General features: G+C 48.4%; 1 protein-coding gene across 2 annotated transcripts in view; it reads left to right on the top strand.

Annotated features, from left to right (window-relative positions):
• The window catches only part of Efcab6 (EF-hand calcium binding domain 6), a 173,170-nt gene that overhangs the window by 83,506 nt on the left and 64,655 nt on the right, over nucleotides 1-25,009 (top strand). For both annotated transcript variants that reach the window (XM_028788767.1, XM_028788766.1), the window contains 8 exons: nucleotides 4,825-4,935; nucleotides 7,236-7,344; nucleotides 9,636-9,803; nucleotides 11,627-11,686; nucleotides 11,795-11,955; nucleotides 12,565-12,729; nucleotides 14,277-14,445; nucleotides 23,529-23,646. In XM_028788767.1, coding sequence (XP_028644600.1) covers nucleotides 4,825-4,935; nucleotides 7,236-7,344; nucleotides 9,636-9,803; nucleotides 11,627-11,686; nucleotides 11,795-11,955; nucleotides 12,565-12,729; nucleotides 14,277-14,445; nucleotides 23,529-23,646 — 1,061 coding nt within the window. The remainder of the gene's footprint in view (nucleotides 1-4,824; nucleotides 4,936-7,235; nucleotides 7,345-9,635; nucleotides 9,804-11,626; nucleotides 11,687-11,794; nucleotides 11,956-12,564; nucleotides 12,730-14,276; nucleotides 14,446-23,528; nucleotides 23,647-25,009) is intronic.

Genomic DNA, 25,009 nt, shown 5'->3' with positions numbered 1-25,009 from the left:
GACATGTTAGCCCCGAGTTCTCTCCAAGTGGGCGGAGAGTTTTCTCTGTGTGGGTGGGGCTAGGGGAAGGAGGGCAGACAGGGTTTCCCAGTCTGTGCAGGGGATAAGCAGGAGTTCTGGCCCAATATCTTGAACTCTTCATCATGAGATACTCAGGAAGGTCCTGTCTTCCCCGTGTCTAACATCCTCTCAACCCCTGCCCCCGATTTCTTATCCTATTGGTTAAGGTCTCAAAACTTCATCTAATGCATATCCTGGGTCTCGAGGGTCCCTCCTTTTCTCACCCAGGAACTGTCACACAGCAGACTGCCTGTAACTTTTCGACCCTAGGATAAACTGACAGTGCTTAGAGAAATAGGTGCCAACTGGCAGCTAGGGAAGACAGGGGCGTGATGCCTCCTGCCTGTCTGTGACTCCGGTGAGTTCTAAGTGTACCTCATATAGAAAATGTCCCCTACAATGATTTGATTCTTACAAATGTCCAGTGTGGTGGTTGAGGCACAGGAGAACAGGGCATGAAGGAACTGTCAGAATCCTTTCACATGTTGTTCCCACAGAAAGCAGGTGGGTCAACAGTGCTGATGCCACTTGAAGTTCTACTGCTGTCCCTGCCACATGCAGGAACTTTTCCTGTGAGACACCAAAAAATTGCCAGTTACTCTGTCCACAGCAGCAAAGGAAACTTCTGGGTCATGCGGATGTCTGTTATTGGAACCCACAGCCATCATCTTGGGCCCAAGTAGCCTTGGTGTTGGCTAAACAGTGACTTCAATGGAAATAAGGCAGGAACTGCCCCACATCCTTTTACTCATTCGCAGTAGCCACAGTCTTCCCCGGCCCCAGGCAAACACAGAGAAGCAGGACCTCCTCCATTTTCTGGTGTGAGCTGCTGTCCCACTGGAGCCACTGGGGCTCTTCCTCACGCACCAGTCGGTGCAAGCGCTCCACACTGACCAACAGTCCCGATCGCCATGACTTATTTTGGAGATGGGGAAGCAGCTCCAGGATGAGACTGTAATCCTGAGGGTCCCTCTGTGAAATGGACTCGGCTCTCACGCGTCACCTCTGTGAGCCTATGCCCTACCCAACAGTCCTTGCGTCTCCTGTGGCATTCCACGGTTGTCATCCTTCAGAGCCCCATTTGCTTGGGCTGTCCTTCCTTAGTGATGTCATCTTGGTCCAAGGCAGACAGACCTGCCTGGCTTAAGTGAGAGGCCTTAGAACAGAGGTTCTCAACCTTCTAATGCTGTGACCCTTTAACACAGCTCCTCATGTCGTGGTGACCGCCAACCATTAAATTATTTCATTGCTACTTCATAACTGTAATGTTGCTTCTGTTATGAATCATAAATATCTGGTATGTGACCCCTGAGAAGGGGTCTCGATGCACAGGTTGAGAGCTGCTATCGTGGAGCAGGCTGGGAGGAACTCAGTTCTAGCCTTGGCTGTTTTGCATGCTCGCTCTCTGTGAGTATTCAGGGCTGTCCTTGATCCAGGAGCTCTCTGGTATGACTGCTAGGCTGTGTTTGTGTCCTAGGCAAAGGCCATGAATTTCCACATAAAAGGCTCAACTCTAGCATCTATTCACTATACTGGGGCTTTCTGTATAGCTCTCCAGAACCAATTGTACCTGGCTGCACTTTGGTTCTACCCAAGCACACCATGGGTCCTTTGTTATGGCTGGAAATCCTCACATGCATTCTGATCATTTGGTGTGTGGTGACTCCTTTAGCCCCAGCTGTAGGAACACTCCAGCAGGAGCTTGGGCCTTGGCAAAGAAACATGGTCTCGGTTCTGACAGTGAAGCCAAGCAATATGTACTGTATCACTTGGGCCTCTCATTCCATGCTCAGCTATCAGAAGACCTGGCAGGATCCAGAGGACTACCCATTGTTGGGCCACATGGCAGTCAGCCTGAGATCACAGATCTGGGAAGCTAGAGGAGCAGGCAGAAGGCCCTGTGTACATCCAGGACATCAGCCAGGCTGGGCTCACTGTAGAGGGATGAGCCTGCCATAGGTAGGAGGGGGCTCAGGGAAGTTCCAGGCAATAGAGGGAATGGGTCAGACTAAGGGTTTCACTTTGGACGCACCAAGTTCAGGACGCACATTAGAACGAAACCACAGTATTGCCGTTGTAGCTAGGAGAAGCCGGACTCAATGCCAACAGTGCAGGTGTAGACCCCCTAACATCCAGACTGTATGGCTGGCTCAGCAGGCGGGCGGCACAGATAAGCCTGCCCAAAGGGTGACGTGGCTGGAGAGGGGAATCAGGACAACGTTGAAGCTTTAGGCAGTGAGGAGGGGACAGTGTGAGCCATTGTGGTTCTGTCCTCTCCTTCTGAGTCTTTCTCCCGCCCTCCTCACTGCTGAATTCTGAAGGGAACTCCTCCCCGTGACCTCCTAGCGAAGCTCTCAGGATCCTGGACCCACATGAATGATCTCTGTTCTTGCCACCCTTTGTCACCTCCTTTGACGGTAGCCACTGTCATGCCATGTGCAGTATGATGCATCCGGCATTTCTTCTGCTGTAAGTCTCCACCCTGGTTCTTAGGGTGGGGAAGACACAGGGAGCAGGCAGGGTGTTGACTCAGGATCCAGAGCACGGGTCACCCTGGACAATAAAGAGTCCCAAAGTGCTAGAGAGAGGACAAGAGCCAGGTAGTTGGCCACAGTTTGATCCCAGTCCCATCTGGAGGGGACTCTCTTGTTATGACTTAGGTTGCTTGTGCTATTCATGGAAATTCTAGGGAAAGAATGTTTTTGAAAGCCGTGTTTATTCATGTGACTTATAGAGTCATGTGTATTCCAAACAGGAAAACAAGGAAACTGTGAAGGAAAAACTGGATTACCTATTCACCTAAGAGTTAGTTACAGGCACTACAAATATAGCCAGAAACAGTGCTGCTCATATAGGCAGAGGTAGCCACTGCTAACGTAGCCAGAGATAGCTGCTGCTAGTACGTTTTCTATTTCATGTCAGTATCTGTGAGTATACACACTCATATACAGGCTCACGTAGATTCATAGCTGGAAATGTCTGAGGTATAATTATGGTCTGTTTTCTCACAGAAGATTATATCAGAAACATTTTAATTCTATTTTAAAAACCTGAAATACATCTTGTCATCCCTCAAGTCAAAAGGGCTTGAACCACTTTAAGGTTTATATTACATATTGCTAAAATGCACCGCAGAAAGGTGCTAATTTATTCTTACAAGGGAGGCTCACAAGAGCGTTTTGGCAGGCACTTAACACGGATGCTTTGAATCCTTGCTAGTTTGATAGTCAGCAGTATAGTTTCTTGTTTTGATTTGCCTGCTCTTGATCACAATTGATGTTTTCATTCTCATTACAGTGTGTGTGTGTGCATGCTTGTGTGTGTATGTGAGTACCTGTGTATGTGTGCCCATGCGTAGGTCACAGGGAAATTTGTAGGCATTGGTTCCTTCCTTGTTTGCTTTTACCATGTGTGTTGAGTTTTGTCATGTTCTGTGTGTGTGTATGTGTGTGTGTGTATACATATCATAGGTCAGTATGCAATTAGCACTGTCAGAAATACTTAACTGCATGGAAGCTCTTAGTGAGGGCTGACTTTCCCTGTCTCAAGCTAACCAGTAACCCCCCCACCCACCCCTGACACCTCTATCCTGGATCATGGCCAGCCAGTCCCACTCTCATTTGGAGGATTTCTGGGGAGACAGGCACCAGTTGTCCAGTGTCTGGTGACAGTGATGGCATTTCTGCAGTGGACTGTTGGCTTCACACAGGCTCAGCCTGCTGCTGAGCTGAATGATACAAGTCAGTCAGGGGAAGGAAGGCAGAGCTGGCTGAAACCAGATTTGCATACAGCGACCTAGCTGATGGGAACACATGGGCATTTTTGTCCTAAAGAAGCATCCTTTCAGATTTAGATGCAGTCTAAATGCCGGAGATGGTGACCACAGACTGAGGGGCACCTTATCACAAGTGGAGGTTTGGGGCCCAGAGACACACAGGATCTTGACCCCCTGGTGGTAGATGTTTCTCTGGTCTACAAATGGCAAGGGCAAAGACAGTCACTCTGCAGGTTGTTCTTGTCACACATTGTGGCGGGTGACAGTCCTCAAGGCATTTCTAAAGACAGTAATGAAAGAAAACACCCAGAGGTGAGTGACAGTACCCCCTCACACTCCTCCACCCCCAGCCCCCACCTGCCCATGGCTTTCTCCACTTGTAAGTGTTCACATGCTGGTTCGGGCTACCTGTATGACTAAGGGTACCTGTCCATCTCAAGTCTCACTCTCATTGTTACTGTTGTTGTTGTTTATTTTGTAGGCCTAGGGATTAAGTCCAGGGCCTTGCAATGCTAATTAAATACCCTACCACTGAGCTATACCCCAGCCTACAAGCTCTGCCCTAAATCCCTGTACAGTCCTCTGCTATGTACAATGAACAGTCACTAGCCTCAAAGCTGAGGTCACCAGGCCCTTTAAAGAGCCATCACTCCTGCCACCCAAGGTAATTGGGTCCATCAAGTAGTGAGTTTGAAAAGATTACTTCAGGGACATCAGAATTTTATCCAAATCCCTTTGTGTCTTCATTGAGAATTCGCCACCATTGACAGAACATGGCGACACGGGGTGTTAACAATCCTGATTTTTTTCCATGCTTTTAAGGAATCAGTCAGTGATGCTATTTTGTGAAATGACTTTGTTTGCCTTAGATTTGAAACTTCATATAAATTCATAGCTTCTGGTTTTGACTCAATATTAAGTATCTAATCCATGTGGTATTACGGGGGGGGGGGAAACCCTGTTTTTAATGTTGTTTTCATTTCATGCAGACTTGGACTTAAAACCACCACGAAAGTCAACTGGAAGCAGTTTCTAACAACAGTTTATGAGCGGCGGGGGTTGGAATTCAGTAAGGCTATCCCCCTGAAGAAAAGAAGCAGGTATGTTTAAAACCCAGTTTATATGCCACAATATGGATTAGGTTATTCTTCACACAATATGTATTAGATTATATCTATTTTTTCATTTATCCAATGGCCAACTGTCTTCACTGACTGTCAATGTCTACCTAGCACTTACAGTTTATAAATACTTTTGCATTCCCTTTTCTTGCTTAAAATTTTCCTAAGTGATAGGGACGGCATTGTCATTCATTTCTAGAGAGAAAAACAAACAAACAAACAAACAAACAAACACCGTGCCTGAGTGATACCAGCCGGGCCCCACACCCCGAGCTTGAAGGCCCCTCCAGCACACACACCGGCTCACAGGAATCCCTCAGCTCCAAGTGTGTCCCTGGGAGACTGTGTGCAAGCACACACTTGCTGTGTGTTTTATGGAAAGGCAAAGGCAGACTAAGCTGCTTTCCTGTGGCTCTGCAGCGCGCTGCAGTCACTCTCCTCCCTCAGGCTCTGGTGTTTGTTGCCGCTAACGTCTGTCGTGACTTCCAACTAGCGGCAAGTCAGAACCGGAAGCTGAGACAGAAAGACTGAGACAGCCCTTTAGAATTTAGACTTTAGCTCTGGAGAGTTGCTTGTTTATATATACTTCTGTGTGATCTTTATTGATTTGAGCCATGAGTAAAAAAGGTGTTTTTGTTGTTGTTGCTGTTGTTTATTACACACACACACACACACACACACACACACACACACACACACGTATGTACATAATTTCATCAGGGGCATTGAGAGTGCTCTGCCCTATTGTAAAGCAAAAGGCACCACAGAGTTAATTCTGGATCTATGTCACTGGGGCCTGCCCTGCCTGATGACTCAGGGATATTTAATGACCACCCTGGCTACCGTCTTCCCAAGTGTCCAGAGTCCTTCTGCCCTGCTGCTAGGAGGCAGCTGTGAGCCCACATCATAAGCAGTCACCTCCATTTTCCTACAATTTTCTCATCTGGCAGCACCTCGTCTAGGGCTGGCTGTCCAGAATCAAATTAAAGTTTTATATATTTGTAGCATGCTCTTTTTTTCATTAGAGACAAGGTCTCACGGTGTTACCTAGATCAACCTTAAATACATTATCTTCCTGTGTAGGATTACAGGTGTGTGTCACCATGCCCAGCCGCTGGTTTTCATTGGCTTTAACACAACAGTCCTCTTGGGGACGGTGTGCCTCCCAGGAGGCCCTTGGCAATGTCACAGGACATTTAGTCACATGATCCTGAGGCACAGAGCCACAGTGAGTACATTTCTGAAAAGAGGTAGTAGGTGTGAGCGGAGCTGAATAGACATTGCATTGAGTCCCTAGCAGGCATGGGAATGGCCCTGTAGGTCAATGATCCACTCTCCTGCCGTATCCAGTGGGAGCAGAGGATGTCTGTTACGTAGTGGGGAATGGGAGGCCTACAGCTGAGCTTTCTTATGAGGTACCACACTTTTCAGTTGCTATAACAAAACACTATGACCAAGGTAACTCATTAAAAAGAGCATTTATTTGGGGCTCATGGTTCCAGGGGATTAGAGTCTATGACCATTGTGGGAAGGAACGTGGCAACAAGCAGGCAGGCATGGTGCAGGAGATGTAGCTGAGGGTTCGCATCCTTATCCACAAGTAGGAGGCAGAGAGCTAGCTGGGAATGACACAGGCTTTTTGAAACCCTCGAAGCCCACTCATGGCAACATACCTCCTCCAATAAGACCATGCAGCGCAATCCTTCCCAAACAGTTCAACCATTGGGGACCAAGGACTCAAATATATGAGACTATGGAGGTCATTTTTCTTCAAAGCACCATACGAGGGGCCGGCTCTCCCTTTCTGATGGGAGTTTCCAAGGAAGCCTCAGCTCTCAAAGTGGATGGCCATGGTCTCTGAGAACACTCATGGTTGACGGAACATCAGGGTGAAAAGTCAGAGGTGAGAAAGGACAAGAGGTCCTGAGGGTGTGCAAGTGGCCCTGGCATAGTCACTGGAAGACAGAAGCTGGGACTTCCCATGCCCTCAGCTGTGAGACCCACATGCTGTAGTTTGCTGCCTGCCCCAGAGTGCTGTTGGCCAGCAATCTTTGGTTTCCTTCCTGGATTTGAAAGTTGTCTAACTAGAGTTGGTCAGCACGAGAGACACAGCTCATGATGTTCCCTCTAAGCAACCAGGCCTGCCCTTATATACTACCCTTTTTGAAGAAAAAGCCCTGCAATGCCAGTCCTATGAGAGTTGTAGGGCACTTGATATTTGCTCTAAGAACAAGTCTGAGGTGCGGTCTTCTTCCTGTGTTTCTCCTGCCCCTCGGTAGCACTGAAGCTAGAAACCGGACTCGCAAGGAAAATATCATCAAGAAGTTATTCAAGTCCTCAGAGGAGCGCTACACAGCCCTGAAGAAGGCCTTATTAATTATCAGTTCGGTAAGGACCTGAACCCTTCTCTGGAAAGACCCAAGGGAGGCAGGAAAGTTAACAGTGTGGCCAGTGAGTAGACAGATGCTCAGGAGGCTACTTCCTGTCCATTAAGACAAGGTAACCAAAGGGCCCTAGTTGGCAAGGATGCAAGAACATTCTCATGCCCTGCTGGTGGGAACGAAAGCTGGCACAGCTGCTATGAAGGATAGTGTCATCAGTTTCCTAAAGATCAAATGATGGACCATGTGACCTAATGATACCTAGGTATCAGCCAAGAGAAACAGAGGCACTTCCACACAAAGACACATTGGTACAGTGCCGGTCAGGATTGAAAAGGAATGCAATATGGGGAGTTGGGGAGGGGATACAGATGTTCAGGAGACTGGTTTGGGGGTGATGCAAAGGTCCTAGTATCTGTGATGGTGGCCACAACAATGCTGGGCACATGTCAGAAGTCAGTAAGTTGTCTGTGATTTTGGATGTTTGAACACTGATTATCATTTAAAACCCAAACCACACATATTTAGTTCAGGGTGCCTCGGAGAAGCCAACTTCCAGAGCTGGGAGTAGCCCAGTGTGTAAAAGCATGTGTCCTAGTCAGGGTTTCTATTCTTGCAAAAACATCATGACCAAGAAGCAAGTTGGGAAGGAAAGAGTTTATTCAGCTTACACTTCCACATTGCTGTTCATCACCAAAAGAAGTCAGGACTGGAACTCAAGCAGGTCAGGAAGCAGGAGCTGATGCAGAGGCCATGGAGGGATGTTACTGGCTTGCTTCCTCTAGCTTGTTCAGCTTGCTTTCTTATAGAACCCAGGACTACCAGCCCAGGGATGGCACCACCCATAATGGGCCCTTCCTCCTTGATCACTAATTGAGAAAATGCCTTACAGCTGGATTTCATGGAGGCATTTCCTCAAGGGAGGCTCCATTCTCTGTGATAACTCCAGCTTGTGTCAAGTTGACATAAAACCAGCCTGTACAGCATAAGAAGTTGAGTACAAATCCCCAGCACCCTGGTAAAGACCCAGCACCTGTAACCTGGGTGCTGTTCAGAAGAAGACGAGGATCCTGGGGCTCAATGGCAGCCAGCCTGGCTCCAGGTTCAGAGAGATACCCTGTCTCAATAAGGTAGAGGGACGTCAGGTCACCTGATAACCTTCTCTGGCCTTCACACATGACACGGGATACCTGTACTCTCATGTGTACATATACCACATGTGTACACAGACAATATTAATAAAAATAAGAACTTCAGGGGCTGGAGAGATGGCTCAGCACTCAAGAGCACTGTCTGCTCCTTCAGAGGATCTGGGTTCAGTTCCCAGAACCCAACTTCCTATGACTCCTCTGACACCCTCTTTTGGCCTCCATGGGCACCAGGCACATGCAGCTACACACACACAAACATACACATGTACAGGCTCTCACACAAACACATATAAAAATATTTTTTTTTTTTTTTGTTTTTCGAGACAGGGTTTCTCTGTATAGCCCCGGCTGTCCTGGAACTCACTCTGTAGACCAGGCTGGCCTCGAACTCAGAAATCCGCCTGCCTCTGCCTCCCAAGTGCTAGGATTAAAGGCAAAAATAAATTTAAAAAATAAGAATGGTGTGGTCCTCTCAGCTTTCAGATTCACATTTTACCACATTGTGGCAGTCAATGATGGATGGCTGCTGGTGGTACTCAGAATGTCCCTCTCTGAGGTAGGGGCCCTATAGTCCTTTCTTTCCAGTAAACAGAGTCTCTTTGTTTTCATATTTAGTTAACTTAATGACAATGTTAGATTCCATGGGACTGCGCATGCCCAGAAGGCTTTGGCCCGTAGGGTTTTCTTTATGTAACATGGAAGAAATGTCTTTCTCAGCCCATCTATGTAATCCATGACTTTGGTGATAGAGGAATCACATCTGACTAACATTCTGAGTAAATTTGGTAAGCTGTAATAGAAATGCTGGAAAATGTTGAGACAACAGGCAGGACTGGGAGGTGGAGACCCCTCGAAAGGGGTTGGCCTGTGTTCCCTAAAAGGCCCTGATTTCTCTGGGCCACCTCCTGCTTGCTTCCTGGTAGAGGAGCCATCCTGGGGAGATCCTTCGAAAGTCTCAGCGGCTCCTGCCTCTCCCCCGCCCCCATCACACGTGGTCACATAGTGGTCATTGGCTGCTGTTGTCAAATCTTGGCTCAGCTCGGCCTAAGCTGATGCTTCACTAATCCTGAGCACGCACAGAGCTTTGGCTGCCTTTGAAAGTATACAGTTTTTAAATTCCCGATGTTGTTTATGCTCTCCTGCTCAGACACCCAGCGGACACATAACCTGGGAAGAGCTGCGGCACATTCTAAACTGTGTGGTTGCGAAGTTAAATGATTCAGAATTCAGTGAACTGAAGCAGACGTTTGACCCCGAGGGCACTGGAGCAGTGAGGGTCAACTCCCTGCTGGATGTCCTAGATGACAGCACTAAGGTAGGTCCGAAGCAGACGGTCTCTTGGCTGGGTGACTCTCAAAGCCTGGAAGTCAAGTGCTCTCAGCGAAATACAATGTGAATAAACCCATGACTCCACATTTCCACGGCACTCTGCTTACAGGCAGGTCTTGCAAAGGAACATTTGAGAGTCCCATGTGGTAGCAGTGGCACACATTTGTGCCCCTCACCCCCCACCGCACTGGATAGCCTGAGGCAAAAGAAGTGCTGTGAGTTCAGGGCTATCCTGGGCTATGGGGAATACCAGGCCTGCCAGGGTTATATAATGAAATGAGACCCTATCTCCAAAAAAGAAAAAAAAATGTAAACAACTACAACAGAAACATGTTTGGGAGGAAGTCCCACGGCCTGAGCTGACACAGTTCCAAGGTGACCACCCGTAGCAGTAGCTTGCTTTTGATAGAAAGCTAGTTTTATTCTAAGTGACTCTGTGACAGCCGTTAGCACAGGCACTCTTCAAGATCCTTTAAAAAGATCAGTTGCATGCATGGCTTTACTGTCAGAATATTGGGCGGTTTACCTTCACCGGGGAGAGAAACTGCTGTGCTGAGCACAGATCAGCACACACTTAGTACATCACATTTCAAAATGTATAGATATGTCCATGGCTTTACACACACACAAACACACATATGCATGCACACATGCACACACGTTCCAAATCTAAATATTTAGTCTCAGTCATTTTGATGACTGCCTGTGTGTCTCCTGCACAAGCAATGTCTGCACCCTAAGCCACTAGTGGTTCCTCACCCTGTTTCAAAAGTGAGCTGTAGAGTTTCCTGGAACCTTCACAAAGCCTGTGTAGGTCAGTTTCAGCCCAGTGCTCCAGTGCTCAGGACTTCTGACCTCTGGACATCACCATAGCTCTGCACATCTTCAAACCGAAGCAAACTAAGACATGTTAGCAGACTCCAGGCTGCAGGGGACACGATCTCTCCATGATGTAACCTGGACTGTGACACATGGGCACACACACTCAGATCTGTCGTATGTATGTGCACACGTACTCAAACCTACCATAGAAGTGTACACACACTAAACCTTGTCATATATATGCACATATACACAAATGTGTTACGCATATGTGCACACACTTAAATTTGCCATATATCTGTACACACATACTCAGGCCTGTCATATATATGTGCACACACTCAAATCTACCATATCAAACGTGTCATATGTGCACACTCTTAAACCTGCCATATACAAGCACACAAGACCACTGTATATATGCATTTACACTCAAGCCTGCTATATATATGCACCAGCCTGACATATATATGTGTGAACACAATCAAACCTTTCACATGTACACAATGTGCACACTCTTAAACCTGTCATGTATATGTGCACATACACTTCAACCCATCATATGTATAAGCACACTCCCTTCCAACCCTATGATGTATATCTATAGACACACAATTTCTTTTATCACAAGCAGTTATACTGAAATATAAACAATGCTTTTCTAAGTGTACACATCTGTCATGCGCATTGCGATGGGTCTGGATATACTCTCTTAGGTGCTGTACCCGGCTTTACCAACAAATAAGTTCACATTGATGGCTTTCCAGTCTGTCATCGTTTGTCGAGCCATCAGTAGCATTTAACACAGGGAAGTTCACTACCTAATTTTAAAGGACACTGCATATTCTCCCTTGCTATGATCTATGCAATTCGTTTTCATAAATTTTGCTCCAACCTGGATCAGCCGGGCAGAGCCAGGTTTCAAGTCTAAGCCCAATACTCTGGGTTGCTCCTCAGGAAGGATAAACTTTTCTTTCGTGCACTTAGGTGAGAAAAATGTCCCCTTCTACAGACACCAAGACACCTCTGCCTGTGGCTTGGGATTCAGTAAGTACCACTTGTCTTCTGTTTGTGGGTGCCATCCCCGAGTGCTCCGAGAGCACCTGCACGCTAGCTTCTAGTGCAGTAAATGGAATTCTTTCTTTCCCATCTTAGGTAGAAGACTTAGTGCTTGACACTATCACCAGGAACCGCCAGGCCTTTTACGGCATGCTCCAGTCATATGACCTTGGGGACACGGGGGCCATAGCGAGAAATAACTTCAAGAAAGTCATGCGTGTATTCTGCCCGTATCTATCGAACGAGCATTTAGTGAAGTAAGCTCTCAGGTCCTTCATGTCCTGCTTCTCCAAAGCCTGCTCTGTGACACTCGTGAATAATATCAGTCACACACACTGTCCGCTGAGTCCTCACTAAGTGCTGGACTAAAAATTTACCATATGTAGTTTAGTCAGCGCCTCCATGTAAAGAGGGCAGATGGAGAAGTTGGGTATCCACTTTGTGGCCCCAGTGAGTGGGGACACAGGTTCTGTCTGTGCTTCTGGGGTCTCTGGCTATTCCTACTGCTTTTTTTTAAAAACAATTTTTTAAAGTGTACAAGTGTGTCTCTGTATATATTCATGTACGTGTGAGTACAACATCCGTGGAGGTCACTCATCCTCTCGGTTACTTGAGAATAAGCTTTATAACTTTTAACCTTGGGCTGGAGAGATGGTGAAGAGGGTAAGGGTACACACTGCTCTTACAGAGGACCAGAGGTCAGTTCCCAACACCCGTGTCAAGCTGCTCACAACCACACGTGCTCCACGTCAGGGATCCCAAACGGATGTGAAATAGACACACCCACCAACACATAATTTAAAAAAAAAAAGAATTCACAATGTTAGGCTTTTAAAGGGCATGCTCTGATAATTTTTCATCTTTAGACTCTCCAGTAAGTTCCAAGAAGCAGTCTCAGGAAGGTTCCTGTACAAGAAATTTCTGTTATCCAGCGGCGTGGGTATCCCACCACCTGCACCCCCGCTTTCTCCTCCGAAGAGTCAGCTAAATGATTCCTTTCAAACTGAGGAGCCGGGCCCGCAGGATGAGAGGTAAATACGAGCAGAGGTGTTTTTATTTTTTTTTTAAAGGCCTTGCTGGAGTAGACACTCCATCGGTACATGTGGCTGCTTTGGTGTCCTCAGAGTTGTGTTTGATTAGAAAGGACAGGCCACTAGCTTGCATAGTTAGAGCTCTTGTCAGTAATTGAAACCAATTGCTAAGTTTAGAAATAGAAGCAGGATAGTCCCAGAGCTGGAGGACTTGCTGAGATTGTGCCAGTGTCAACAACCTTGGACTTCACTTCACGGACAGCATGAGTACTCTGTGCCTGTATCCTGCATGCTGCATGCTGCATGTGCCCCGCCCCCAACCCCCGACTCCTCCCTCACAAAAGTGAATGTCTTCTCCACAGCTTGAAATCTATTATAAAGCAAACCCTTTAGCGCGCTAACATTTCCTAATATGGATGGTGAAGCTGTTAAAATGATAGCCAGGTTGAACTGTCTGAACTGTTGTCAACCAAAACACGCTCAGTGAGTTGTAAGGACCACCAGACTGATGGATGTTCAGACACCAGTTCAGTCTAAGGAAAAGATGCTGTTTTAACGGATTGTTCCTGGCATGTCATGCTTGCAGGAGTGGGGACACACAGCAAGTGCCATCTTGTCATTTCTCTGTTTCAGAGTCCTTGAGCATGGGATGATGGACATGTCTTTCAAGAGAAAGCTTAAATATCTGGCTAAAGCCAGGCAAAAGAATAATGGCAGTTAATCTGTTCATAAAGCAGGCTTTCCCAGAAAGAGGACTGGAACTTTGTTCCTCGTGGCTGTCCCATGTCTGTCTTGTTCTTTCTGAAAGGCCTGGGAGACTGTGGATGGACAGAGGGGAAAGAATTATCCTCCAACCGAACACCCTCTAATAATACATTTTGTATATTGATTCTACAGAGCTACTCAGGTTAGCCATGGCTTCTCTGATCTACCACAGATGGCCCCAAATGCTTCATCTAGCGTGAAGCCCCCCTGTAGGTCCTGTCTGTTTCCCCGATGCAAGAAAGCATTTTGCTTTCAGTCATACATGCAGTCCGTTGTGGTGGCAGAGTCAAGACCACAGGAATGTGAGGTAGCTGGCCATATTGCATCCGCAGGCTGGAAGCAGGAAAAGACACACGCTGCTGTTAGCTCACAGTCTTCCTTTTATGCAGTTCAGGCCCCCAGCCCAGAGCATGGTGCTGCCCGCTTTTAGTGCGGGTCTTCCCATCTTATTTAACCTAGTCAACATAATCTTCAGGGACATGCCAAAATCACTCCCTCCCAAGTGTTCCTGGTGGCTTGCCTCTAGGCAGTTCTAGATTTGTCTGGCTGACAACACTAATCAACGCATTCGGCGAGCCTTGATCTATTTCCATCCAACTGCAAGTTGAAAGTCTTAGGGTGAAGATGGTTCTGTCCTTCCCTGATGGCAGGCCACCGTGCATGGGCATCGGGACCCTCTCTACAGACACGGTGCTGCTGGGCTGCAGTTTGTCGGCTTAGGATGAGTGAGCAGGCATGTCATGTCAGCTAATGGGGATCGCAGTGTCTACTTGTGATTTCAGAACCCAACCCTTGAGGGACAAAACCACTGAGATCAAGAACATGACCAAGGAAGAAGTCATTGATAGCCTCAAGCACAGGATCCAGCAGAAGGACTCGGTATTCAGAAAGCAGTTTCTTAGCATCAGCAAGGAGCCTGACGTAAAGATCAGCCAGGGGGAATTCCGGAAGGTAGGTTCCGGTCCGCTGTGGGGCTTCCTTCCTGCCTGGGACCGTGTACTCCATCCCACTGATATACAAGCTTCATTAATTGTTGCTGCTCATTTATTTCATAGCGGGAAAAGGGTTAGTGCACAGTAGAGTTCACAGGCGGTGCTACCAAAAGACCAGTTTATTTAACAGCAGCATAGCCAGACAACGCACCAGAGCGGCCTGCAACAGGCAATCTCGTGTGGGCGTGGCTTGTTGTAGGCGTGGCTTGTTGCTCAGCAGAACCACTCTATTTCCGGGTGTCACTCAGCAGCTTCAGAGGATTCTGAGGGCCCCACATCATCTGCTTTAGCAAACGCCTTCCGACAATATTTCCAGTATAGCTGTGGCTTGGCTTGGGCATTTAAATCTTTCAAACAAATTTTCTTGCTGCACCGTTGGCCTGGCCTCATGTAACTGGTTCTGTGCACTGGGGGACAATATGAGAGTGGCAGTATTGAGCTGTTTGGGTCCCTGCACGCACATACACCCACACCCACACACACGCACATGAACACGCATACTCGCAGACACACATACATGTGCAGACACACACACACACACACACACACACACACACACACAGAGTCATGGCATCCAGGACAGGTAGGGTGGTTGTAGAACCAGCAGGTTTGTGCCAGAAAAGTCTCAGCTTGAAGGGCCCTGCACGGCCCTGCACAGGCTTCAGGAGTTAATTTACACGGATGCTTAAGATTCCTGCAACCAGCACTCCAGCTAGCAGCACTTTGGCTGTTCCTCTGAAAAGCATCTCAGTTAATTTGCTGTAGTATCCATGTGGACAGGCTGCAAAGCAGTGGAATCAGTTTCTAAGAAGGTAATATTCACTCGAGTGCCTGCTATTTGCCTGATGTCTACCTCCGGGCCAGCCATTATAATGGGCTCCTAGCATGTGTGAGCTGAGACACATGGAGTGGCATTTCAGTGTACCTCAGAGGAGAGGCTGGTGGTGGGAGGGAGGGGAAATTTGGAGCTCCTAGGTAAGGGCAGAGGACAGAGGAAAACGCCCCTGCCTCCCTCCTCACAAAACAAACAAAAGATGTCTAGTGGTTAGGACAAGAGCTCAGTCAATAAGTTTGCCACACAAGCATGAAGACCCAAGTACAATCCCCAACACCCACATAACAAACCTGGCATGGTGGTACACAGTTGTAATCCTGCCACTCGGAGATGTAAATAGACAGGTCCCTGGAGCTTTCTGGCCAGCCAGTCTACCCTGTTAGGTACCAGTTCCTGGCCCTACCTTTGAAAAAGTACAACAGCAACAACAAAGAGGTAGACGGCACGGGGAGAACGATGTTTGTGATTGTCTGTGGCCTCTTCATGTACATAAGTATGTATCCGTACCCTCTGGCATGTATCCCCCCCAACCCCATCCCACACACACAACAAAGACGTCCAGGGCCTGAGACTTAAACGTAAGGGCTTTGGGGATAGGGCTTGGGGATGAATCTAGTCAAGTCATGCTGAGAGATTAGGGGTGGAAAGAGGAAAGGTTCAGATGGCTCCAGCATCCCGGCTTGGGGACCAGATGCCTGGTAGGATGGCTAATGTTGGTTGCCAACTTGACACATCTGGGAAGAGGGCATCTTGCTTCAGAGGTTGCCTCCGTCAGTTTGCCCTATGATCATGTTTGTGAGGCCTTGTCTTGACTGCCAATGTAGGGGGTAGTGCCATCTCTGGGCAGGTGGGTATGGGCTCTATGAAAAAAGGTAGCTGACTATGAGCCTAGGAGCAAGCTAGTAAGCAGTGTTCCTCCATGGCTTCTGCTTCAAGCTCCCGCCTTGGATTTCTGCTGTGGCTTCCCCCCCGGTGATGGTCTGTGACCCATAAGCCAAATAAACCCTCTCCTCCCCAAGTTACTTTTGGTCAGTGTTTTATATGACAATGGAGAAGGTACCTGGGACCGCAGTAGGCAGTCACCGAGGACATGGTAAGAACATCTCAGAAGAATCAGAGCAGTTGTGGGAGGCTGGTTGGGGCAACTGGGCACCAGCCACCTGACTCACAAGGCACCTTGCCCCAGATTGTTGATGGCACCCTACATACCCAGCACCCATCCTCATCCTCGACACCTAGCGGTGTGAAGCATTGTCCTACACAGTGCATGTCCACCACTCAGTTCACAGACTCAAGGCACAGGTCCACCTGTGACCATTCAGAGAGCAAAAGGAACAGCAGGGGGCTGTGTCGGGGCAAAGGCTGAGCTTACACGGCTGGCTGTGAAGGCTGGCCCGGACCCTCGCTACCACCTGGCAGCTCTGTGTGTCAATAGCCACCAGCTTAGTGGCAGGTTCTCCATCTTAGAGCTCTGTGTCTGGTGATAACAAGCCACGGGCTTCCTAGCACAAAGCCCAGGCCACGATTCTCCTAGCTTCCAGCCTCGCATGTTACCTGCCTGCCTGACCTCTCTGCGAGCTGAATACAGAGCCTTCCAGGATCTTAGCATAATGCTACACCCAGACTGCTCCAGCAGCAGCAAACTGACCTCTGACCCTTATCTAGGGTCAGTAGGAAGGAGGCTTAGTTTCCTAAGTGGGATCCCTGAGTTTTTAGAAGTTCTGTATTGTTATGGAGGTCTCACCGGCTCATTCCACAGGTGTTCTGGTCAGTGTCTATGGGTTTGTTTACAAGGTTCTTTTGTGTTCTGCTAATATTGCTTCTGCTAATGTTGTGTGATTCACCCCAAGGCTCTGTTACTGGCTAAGATAGATTTCAAAAAACGCTGAGGTCCCTGTGCATCTGTGGGACTCCGGCAGATACGGCGTGACGCTGTCCAGCCTCAGGACCACTTACTTCTGCTTTCTCTTGATGAGCTGGTACCCTCTTCTCTGACTTTCAGACTCTTGAGTATTTGTGGCAAGCCTCTCCTAGGCACATCCAGTTGACTTTTCTGTAGTTGAGTGCCTTAGCCTTTTCTCTAACCTGGACATCACACGATTCCTTTTCTGACTGTTTTCACTATTAGCTTACTTGTCTGATACTGTTGTTCTGTGTTCCCTCAGGTCCCATTATGGGCACAGTTTCAGACCTGTTGTAAAGGCTGTGCTGATTGCAGTTTACTGTTTGCACCTCCATAGCAGCTTGGGGTGCTTTAGTGCTGTGAATAGAACTCCCAGAGAGAAGCTGTGTCTGCACAAACTGATTGGCTGATCTTCTGATCTTCTGACTCAGTGCCATGGAGTGTTGCAGCTCCAGAGGCTAGTCACCTTAGGTTGGGCCAATTCTAGCCCCCTGCAACAGCCTTACTCACCTCTATGTGGAACTAACATCTTGTGACAAATAGATTAAAACCTTGTGGAATTAATGAACTTAGCAGATCCAATCCAAAAGTGAAAGAATGTCGTCAGGTAGTGTCTGGAGCTCCCCCATCTCAGTACACCCCTCTCTCTGATGTACCCCATCAGCATAGAGTTGCCTTGATTGATGACTTTTTCATTCCGCCATAAAATTATAAAATCTTCATGAAACAGCCTCCATATAGGAACATGGAATTTGGGGTAACAAAATCTGTATTTCTGGCCCAGAGTCACTCAAAATGGCTCTAGAATAAATGACTTCCTATTCCTTTTAAGATGAGAGCTATGGATTTTGTGTCAACAGTACTTTATATAATCTCCTTGGTAGTACTGTTTGCCACATACTTCAGTTTTACATATAATCTAAAATCCCACAAGACATTGTGTGTGCGTGTTTGCGTGTGTGCGTGTTTGCGTGTGTGCGTGTGTGTGCACGCACATGCGCAGCAATTAACCACCTTAGCAATCAGTCTGCACATATTTGCACTAGCTGTCTGTCTTGTCACTAATGTCCTCCTCCTCTTTCTTCTTCTCCCCCTCTTTGCTTGAAACTGGACTCATTTTTTTCCATCCTGCCTAAAGCTCTCCCTTTGAACGTCATTTAGTGAGGTTCGCTGGTAGCTCACCCGGGGTGACTAGTGTTTTGGAATTCCTTATTCCTTAGTTTTCCACTTACAGTTCTTTATCCAGTGTGTATTCAGAACAGCATGCTAAACTTAGTCACCCAGTCCTGATGCTCCTCTGAATTGGGAGAATTTCCAAGACTTTCCTTTTATTTCTTCTTCTTCTTCTTCTTCTTCTTCTTCTTCTTCTTCTTCTTCTTCTTCTTCTTCTTCTTCTTCTTCTTCTCCTTCTCCTTCTCCTTCTCCTTCTCCTTCTCCTTCTCCTTCTCCTCCTCCTCCTCCTCCTCCTCCTCCTCCTCCTCCTCTTCCTCCTCCTCCTCCTCTTCTTCTTCTTCTTATTATTTCTTCTTCCATTGTTTTTGAGGTCCATGGCTAATTTTTGAGGATTCCTCATCAGGATTAATTTTAATTAATTAATTGTGTGTGTGTGTGTGTGTGTGTGTATGTGTACAAGTGCTAAACGTTACAGTTTTGTTGGAAGGCTAAAATTTATGGGTTTAAGGAACTCAGAAAATCTAACCTAGAATAAACACAAGGTTTAAATCAGAGTAGGGTGAGCCATGCTCTGAGTGGCTGCCTGACTCTCAGCAGGAATGACAGAGCTGGAGACAGTGGGACACTATGCACAGGAGGTGAGGGTAGACACAAAGTCAGAGCCACATCAGCTTGGAATCCTGTGTCCGAAGTCTCCCTTTTACAATGGAGACAAAAGGATGTCTTAAGAGTAAACCAGGCAAATGAAAAGGAAGGCCCAGCCCTAACGTAAATACTGGGAACCCATCTCCAGTACCAACCACACCACAGGAAGTTCCCAAACTCAGAGAATCAGATGCTGGAAAGACTCAGATGCTCCCCATGAAGGGATAAAGAAGTGTCGACAGGAGACACTTAACCTAGTGTCTTAACACTCTAACCTAGTGGTTAGAGCATTTACCACGTCAGTGGTTATAGCTCTTGCCACAGAAGCATGAGGACTGCTACTCAAATCCCGCATGAATTCAGGGTGTCCATGGCCGCCTTGGAAAGCAGACACATGGGTCCACAAAGGGAGCTGGCTGCCGAGGCTGGCTACATTAGTGAACTTTGGGCTTGATTAAGAGACTCTGCCTCAAAGAAAAGGAATTGAAGATAATTCCTGTATCAGCCTCATACATGTGGGTGTGCGCATGCACACACACGCGCACACACACACCTCACACGGAAGTAGAGGGCAGTTGGCACAGGAGTGTGGGAGACTGAAAGCTACAGCCTTGCCTTGGAGAGGTTGCTCTATATAAACAGATGACAGCGTAGCAGGAAGGACAGCAGGGTCCCTTACTGGCGTCAGGGTTTCTGCTTTGTGTGTGGAGTGATGCAGTATTCCTCTAGATAAACTGTGTAGTGTTGTGTCCTCAAGAGAAAACACCAGAAACATGACACAGAGCTACAGTAAGCATGCCACATATGTAGATGTGACCCATTCTGCCCCAAGAAAGGCCTGGGTCTCATCAGCCACTGTCACTGGGCACTTGCCACTCAGAGCATCGAAAGCCCCACACCAAGTCAATTAAGTCATTGCGCTCAGAGGAAGGCCCTCTGTGCAGTGATGTCTGTCTCAGGCAGGGTCAATAGAGGCGACCATTTGGAGCATTGTCAGAAGAGGAGCATTGGAGAAAGGTCAGAAGAGGTGCTGGCAAGACAGCTCAGTTGTAAAGCACTTGTCTTGTGAGGACCTGAGCTGGATTGAATGGATTGCACTCTGGGAATCCCAGTGCTGGGAAGTAGAGATGGGTAGATCCCCAGGACCCACTGGTTAGCTAGGCTACCCTATTTAGTGAGTCAAACCCACACACATACACACACACACACACACACACACACACACACACACACACACCCCAAGGAAACAATGAAGGAAGGGATTTGATACTAGTTTGTCACTTTTCAATGGACTTTCAGGAGAGTCTCCCAGAAAAGACAGGGTTTGGATGAATAAAGGGTTTCCGGTCTATTTCCAAGGCTGTGCCTGAGTCCCTGCTGCCTGTGAGTTGGAGGCAGGTGCTGAGGATAAAGTCTTCTGGGTCCACTGCTTTGTTCATTGCAGCGGAGGGGGGCCAGCCTTGGGAGAGTTCAGTGCTTCTGAGAAGCTTGCCAGCGAGGACAAGCATGTCCCATGGCACTCCTTGCCCCTGGGGAACTGCACACCCAGCCCACTGGCCAGGCTGTGCAAGACTCCCATGTCTCCCTGGTGCTTCACAACCCTCCGGGCTGGGAAACATTTGCCTGCAGACATTTTCTTCCCTTCCATTGCATATGTTTTCATGAAAGGACTAAGCAGGAGGACTTTGCAATGAATAATTCATGTGTGATTGTTTTCAAAATATGAAGTTATTTTTCAGAGTGAGTAACCCATTTATTCATTTCTGAGACCCATTGCCTCTGGGTGCTTTTGTGTGGGCTGCAGCCTTCTAGCTAAACACTCGTTGCATGCCATGCTACAACAGGAACCTCCACAGAGCTGGGCCTGGGAACACAGGCAGAGAATGATACAGATGGCATGGGATTCCCAGTCAAAGGATGGCCTTGGAATTCAACCCTTCTCTTCAGTAATAGCACAACCTCGGCAGCTCCTGGTCCTACAGTCAGCACACTATGGCCTGTTCACATGCTTGCACACACACACACACACACACAGAGACACATGTGTCTACATGTGTACATACAATACACACACAGACCAGACACACACATACACACACACACACACACACACAGACAGATATACGCAGGCACATGTGTATACATGCACACACACATGCACAGACACAGACACATGTGTAAACATGCATATACACATGCAGATACACACACACAGACCACACACACACATACAAATGCATGACCAAGGCCAGGCCTCCCATCCAGGAAAGATATATCACCATCTTCCCACTGTCTTCAGCTCCCTTCCTGCACACCAGAAAGGACATGTGACACACAAATAAGCGGTGGCTTCTGTGCACATAGCCAAATCTAGGCTGTTCAAGAGGTTCAAAGTCTGCAGCCAAGTGGGGAGGCAAAGCCTGAAGGCTCTACACTGTGTCCAGCTGAGGGGGAGGGGAGGAGAAACTGCTTTCTGAAGCTTCCTGAGAAGATCCAGACACATGAGAATGGGCCAGTTCATAGCCCCTCGGTGGCTTCCTGCTCTCTCCCCACTGATGGGGTCACAAGGGATTTGCCAAGACTCCAGTTAGCTTTCCCTGTGTGGCTGGTTGAGGTGTGAGGACCAGGGTTCTACAGTAGACAGCTCCCTCTTTCACTGTGTGAGTACAGTCCTCTTCTAATGCCCGTTCTTTCTCCAGCCTGCTTTCTTTTCCAATGGTATGAGGTGGTTTGTGATCAGAACCAGGCCAGGTGACCAGGGCAAGTCAGTAGCATTTGTTTTCAGGCCTCTGTACAGGGTTCTGAGAGATCCTTTCCCCGAGCTTCTGATGGGATGAAATGAGAGGCACTGGGTGCCACAGAGAGCTCACACAGTGCCAGGCATGCAGTCAGAGAGTAGCATCTCACAGTGATGGAATGGGGCCCAGCCCTGCCTTACACCCCAGACTGGCCTCCACTGGCCCTCTGCTCTGGGCTTTGTACAACATCAGAACTCTCCAACTATGTCAACCTATGTCCATGTCTCCCTCGTGGCGTGTGATCCTGAGACAAGGAGACCAATGCCGGCCTTCTGGGATACTTCTAGAAAGTCATTGCCAAGGCTCAGTTGGAGTTAAGGGAGCATCGGAAGAAGGCTTGCTGGGCCATACAGGGACTTTCAAATGAAGTCTATGTTCGGCAGAGCCTGGACATGACAAGCTAGAGTCCACTAGAGTACCTGCCTCCTTCTGATGTCCCATGCCAACTGCTCCCAAAAGAAAAAGGCACACGGGAACACAGCTGGCTACTGCTGATATCTGTGCTATGGCATCTTGCTTGTGAACTCTTTCCCTGTACTGACCAGTGTAGGGCACCATCAAGAGGACAGCACAGATTGCACTGTCCAGTTGGTGCCCGTGGACCTTCCTGGGAGTGTCACTGTCTCCTCTGTGGCCCCGTGGGCCCTCTTGGTACTGGGTTTCAATAAAGCTTCTGCTCCCATGCCACCATGGGTGGTTTCCCCAGGCTAGTCACACATCCACTGTCCCAGTGTGGCCGGGCTGCAGATGCAAAACCTCTCCCTACAGCCTTGAACATTCGCAAGCCTTCTCTCTCCCCCCCCTACTAAGTTCAGCCATCCTGCTGTGCACAGCCCTGTTCTTTACCTGTAGTCTGTAGCCTTCATTGAACAGGTCTCTGTCCTCACTCATGTGAACACTGGGTAAACAGCAAGTGCTACATCTTCTTTCGCCTGTGATGACCCCCAGCACCTCTCTGTGGGGGGTACCCCCCAGGCAGACAGCTTCTGGATTGTCCATGACCACCACTGAGCCAAGGGCATCTGTCCACAGCAGCTTGGCCAGTCAGTGCCTCCTAGGAAGGTGGCTTTGGGACACTTCTGCCCCAGTGCTTGTCACAGAGGGACACATATTTGCTCCTTTGTTCCCCACTCCACACCATATACATAAATGGAACAGGAGCATGTGCCTGTGCTGGAGTGAAGGATCCAAAAACCACCTTCAGTGAGCGGGCTCACACAGGGAGAGGCCAAACGGCATCCGCAGACACTCTCCCCTCAGACAGCCGCACGGCTTTCCTCTGTGGGGTTTGATGAAACCTGAGGACAATCTTACTTTCCCTCCGGAAATTGCCTTCATTGTGCCTTTGGCCTGGGAAACTGTGTGAAGAAGAAGCTAGCTTACAAGAAGCAGAAGTCACTTGAGAGGCAAGAGAGATCAGGACACCTTGGCTGACAGGGCCCTGACGAAGAGCTGCTGAGCTGGCTGTGTCTAAGTGTCATACTGCCTGAGCCCTTTATTTACTCACAAGCAGCAGAAACAAGCCCATGCCTCCATCTAGGGACACAGAAGGCTGGCCCCACCCTCGGCAGCTGTGGGCGGGGTTGGGGGCAGACAAGTAATAATGGCTGCTGGAGCCTGCAGAGGAGCAGTGGCTTGTGGGACAGCCACCCTAATGCCTCTCTCCCACTTGCCCTCCTCCCTGCTAGGTCCTGGAGAGAAGTGGAATGCCTATGAATGACTGCCAGTATGCAATGCTGGCTTCCAAGTTAGGCTTCAAGAACGAAGAAGGCATGAGCTACCAGGACTTCACCACGGGATTCGAAGGTAGCTAGCTGGCAGGTGTTTGCCTATCTTGCCTACGATGGGGCCTGAAGTCACCACAGGTCTTTCCTGGCAGTGCCACCAGTTTGTTCATGCAATGGCAACCCAGGTGGAGAGGCAGGAGCCATCTTTGCCTAATTTTATCTGTGTTTCAGCCCTCTCACCAAGCTGAACAGAACCTTGTGAACGGACTACAGATTCAGAGCAGATGGTCCCGAGAGTGCTACCTCAGACCCATGGCACAGCCTTTAAGACTTTCCTTCCATAAAAGATGGCTGTCTGAGGGCTGGGGATGAAGCCCAGTGCGGGAGTACTGCCTGGCATGCACAAGGCTATGGGCTCAATCTGACAATACAGGGGATCTCTTCTCACACACACATACACACACACACACACACACACACACACACACACACTCAAAATATGGTTCTCTATAATTAGCAATGCAGCCTACAGGCTAGTGTTGTTACTCTCTCTTCACTGGTGGGGATGCAGACAGTTTAGATTCAGTGACAAACCCAAGCAAGTCTACTGAGGCCAGCCATGCTCCATCCCTAATGGTCATTAAAAAATAAGGGAGCATATTTTGTGTCATGAGGTAGGCAGAGCTGACTTGACCACCTGTGTTTCTACTCGTCAGTCTCATGAGAGCAGGGACAGCTTAGGCCTCTGACCCCTTTAAGATTCCAGGACCATCCATCACCTTCTCTGAGTCCAGTTAGCAAAGCTACCAAGTTCCTGTCACAGGGATATGCTTCTCATTGCTGCATGAAGCCTGAAGGCTGTCTGGGCGGCGACTCTAGTGACCCCGGACACATGTCCCTTCCCTGTCACTGGCTTTGAGGGGTGACTTCATCACCTCTATAGAGTCTGCCCCAGGCAGCACCCCTACTTACACACTGAGAGACAGACCTTACCCCTGTGTAGGTATAGAATGTAGGTATAGGTGTAGCTTAGAATGCTGTTACCTCCTGTCCGTTTGACATCCTTGAAGAAACTTGCAGGAAATAGAGCCCTGAGGCATATCTGCTGGGCAGCTGCAGAGCTCTCTGGACATCTGCCTGAGGCCTGGTGGGATAGTGCTGTCCCCATCCTCCTCTGCTTGCCTTTCCTCCCCCTGGCCTGTCCCTGCCTCTCTCAGTAGCCTGCTGTTGCTGTCCTCTAGCAGGCTCTATGGGGCCAGATGCTTTTGGAAGAGAAAGTCATGCTCCAGTGACCCTAGGGTGTATGTGACTGTGTGCGTGTGTGTCTATGTGTGTCTGTGTGTGTATATATGTGTGTGTATGTATGCATGTACGTATGTGCATGTCTATGTGTGTATGTGTGTGTTTGTGTATGTATGTGGATATGTGTGCTCATGTGTGTA

This window comes from Grammomys surdaster, unplaced genomic scaffold (genome assembly GCF_004785775.1).
Source record: "Grammomys surdaster isolate TR1022 unplaced genomic scaffold, NIH_TR_1.0 125767, whole genome shotgun sequence".
NCBI lineage: Eukaryota > Metazoa > Chordata > Mammalia > Rodentia > Muridae > Grammomys > Grammomys surdaster.
The sequence above is the reverse complement of the archived record's forward strand: the minus strand, read 5'-3'. Positions and strand labels throughout refer to the sequence as shown.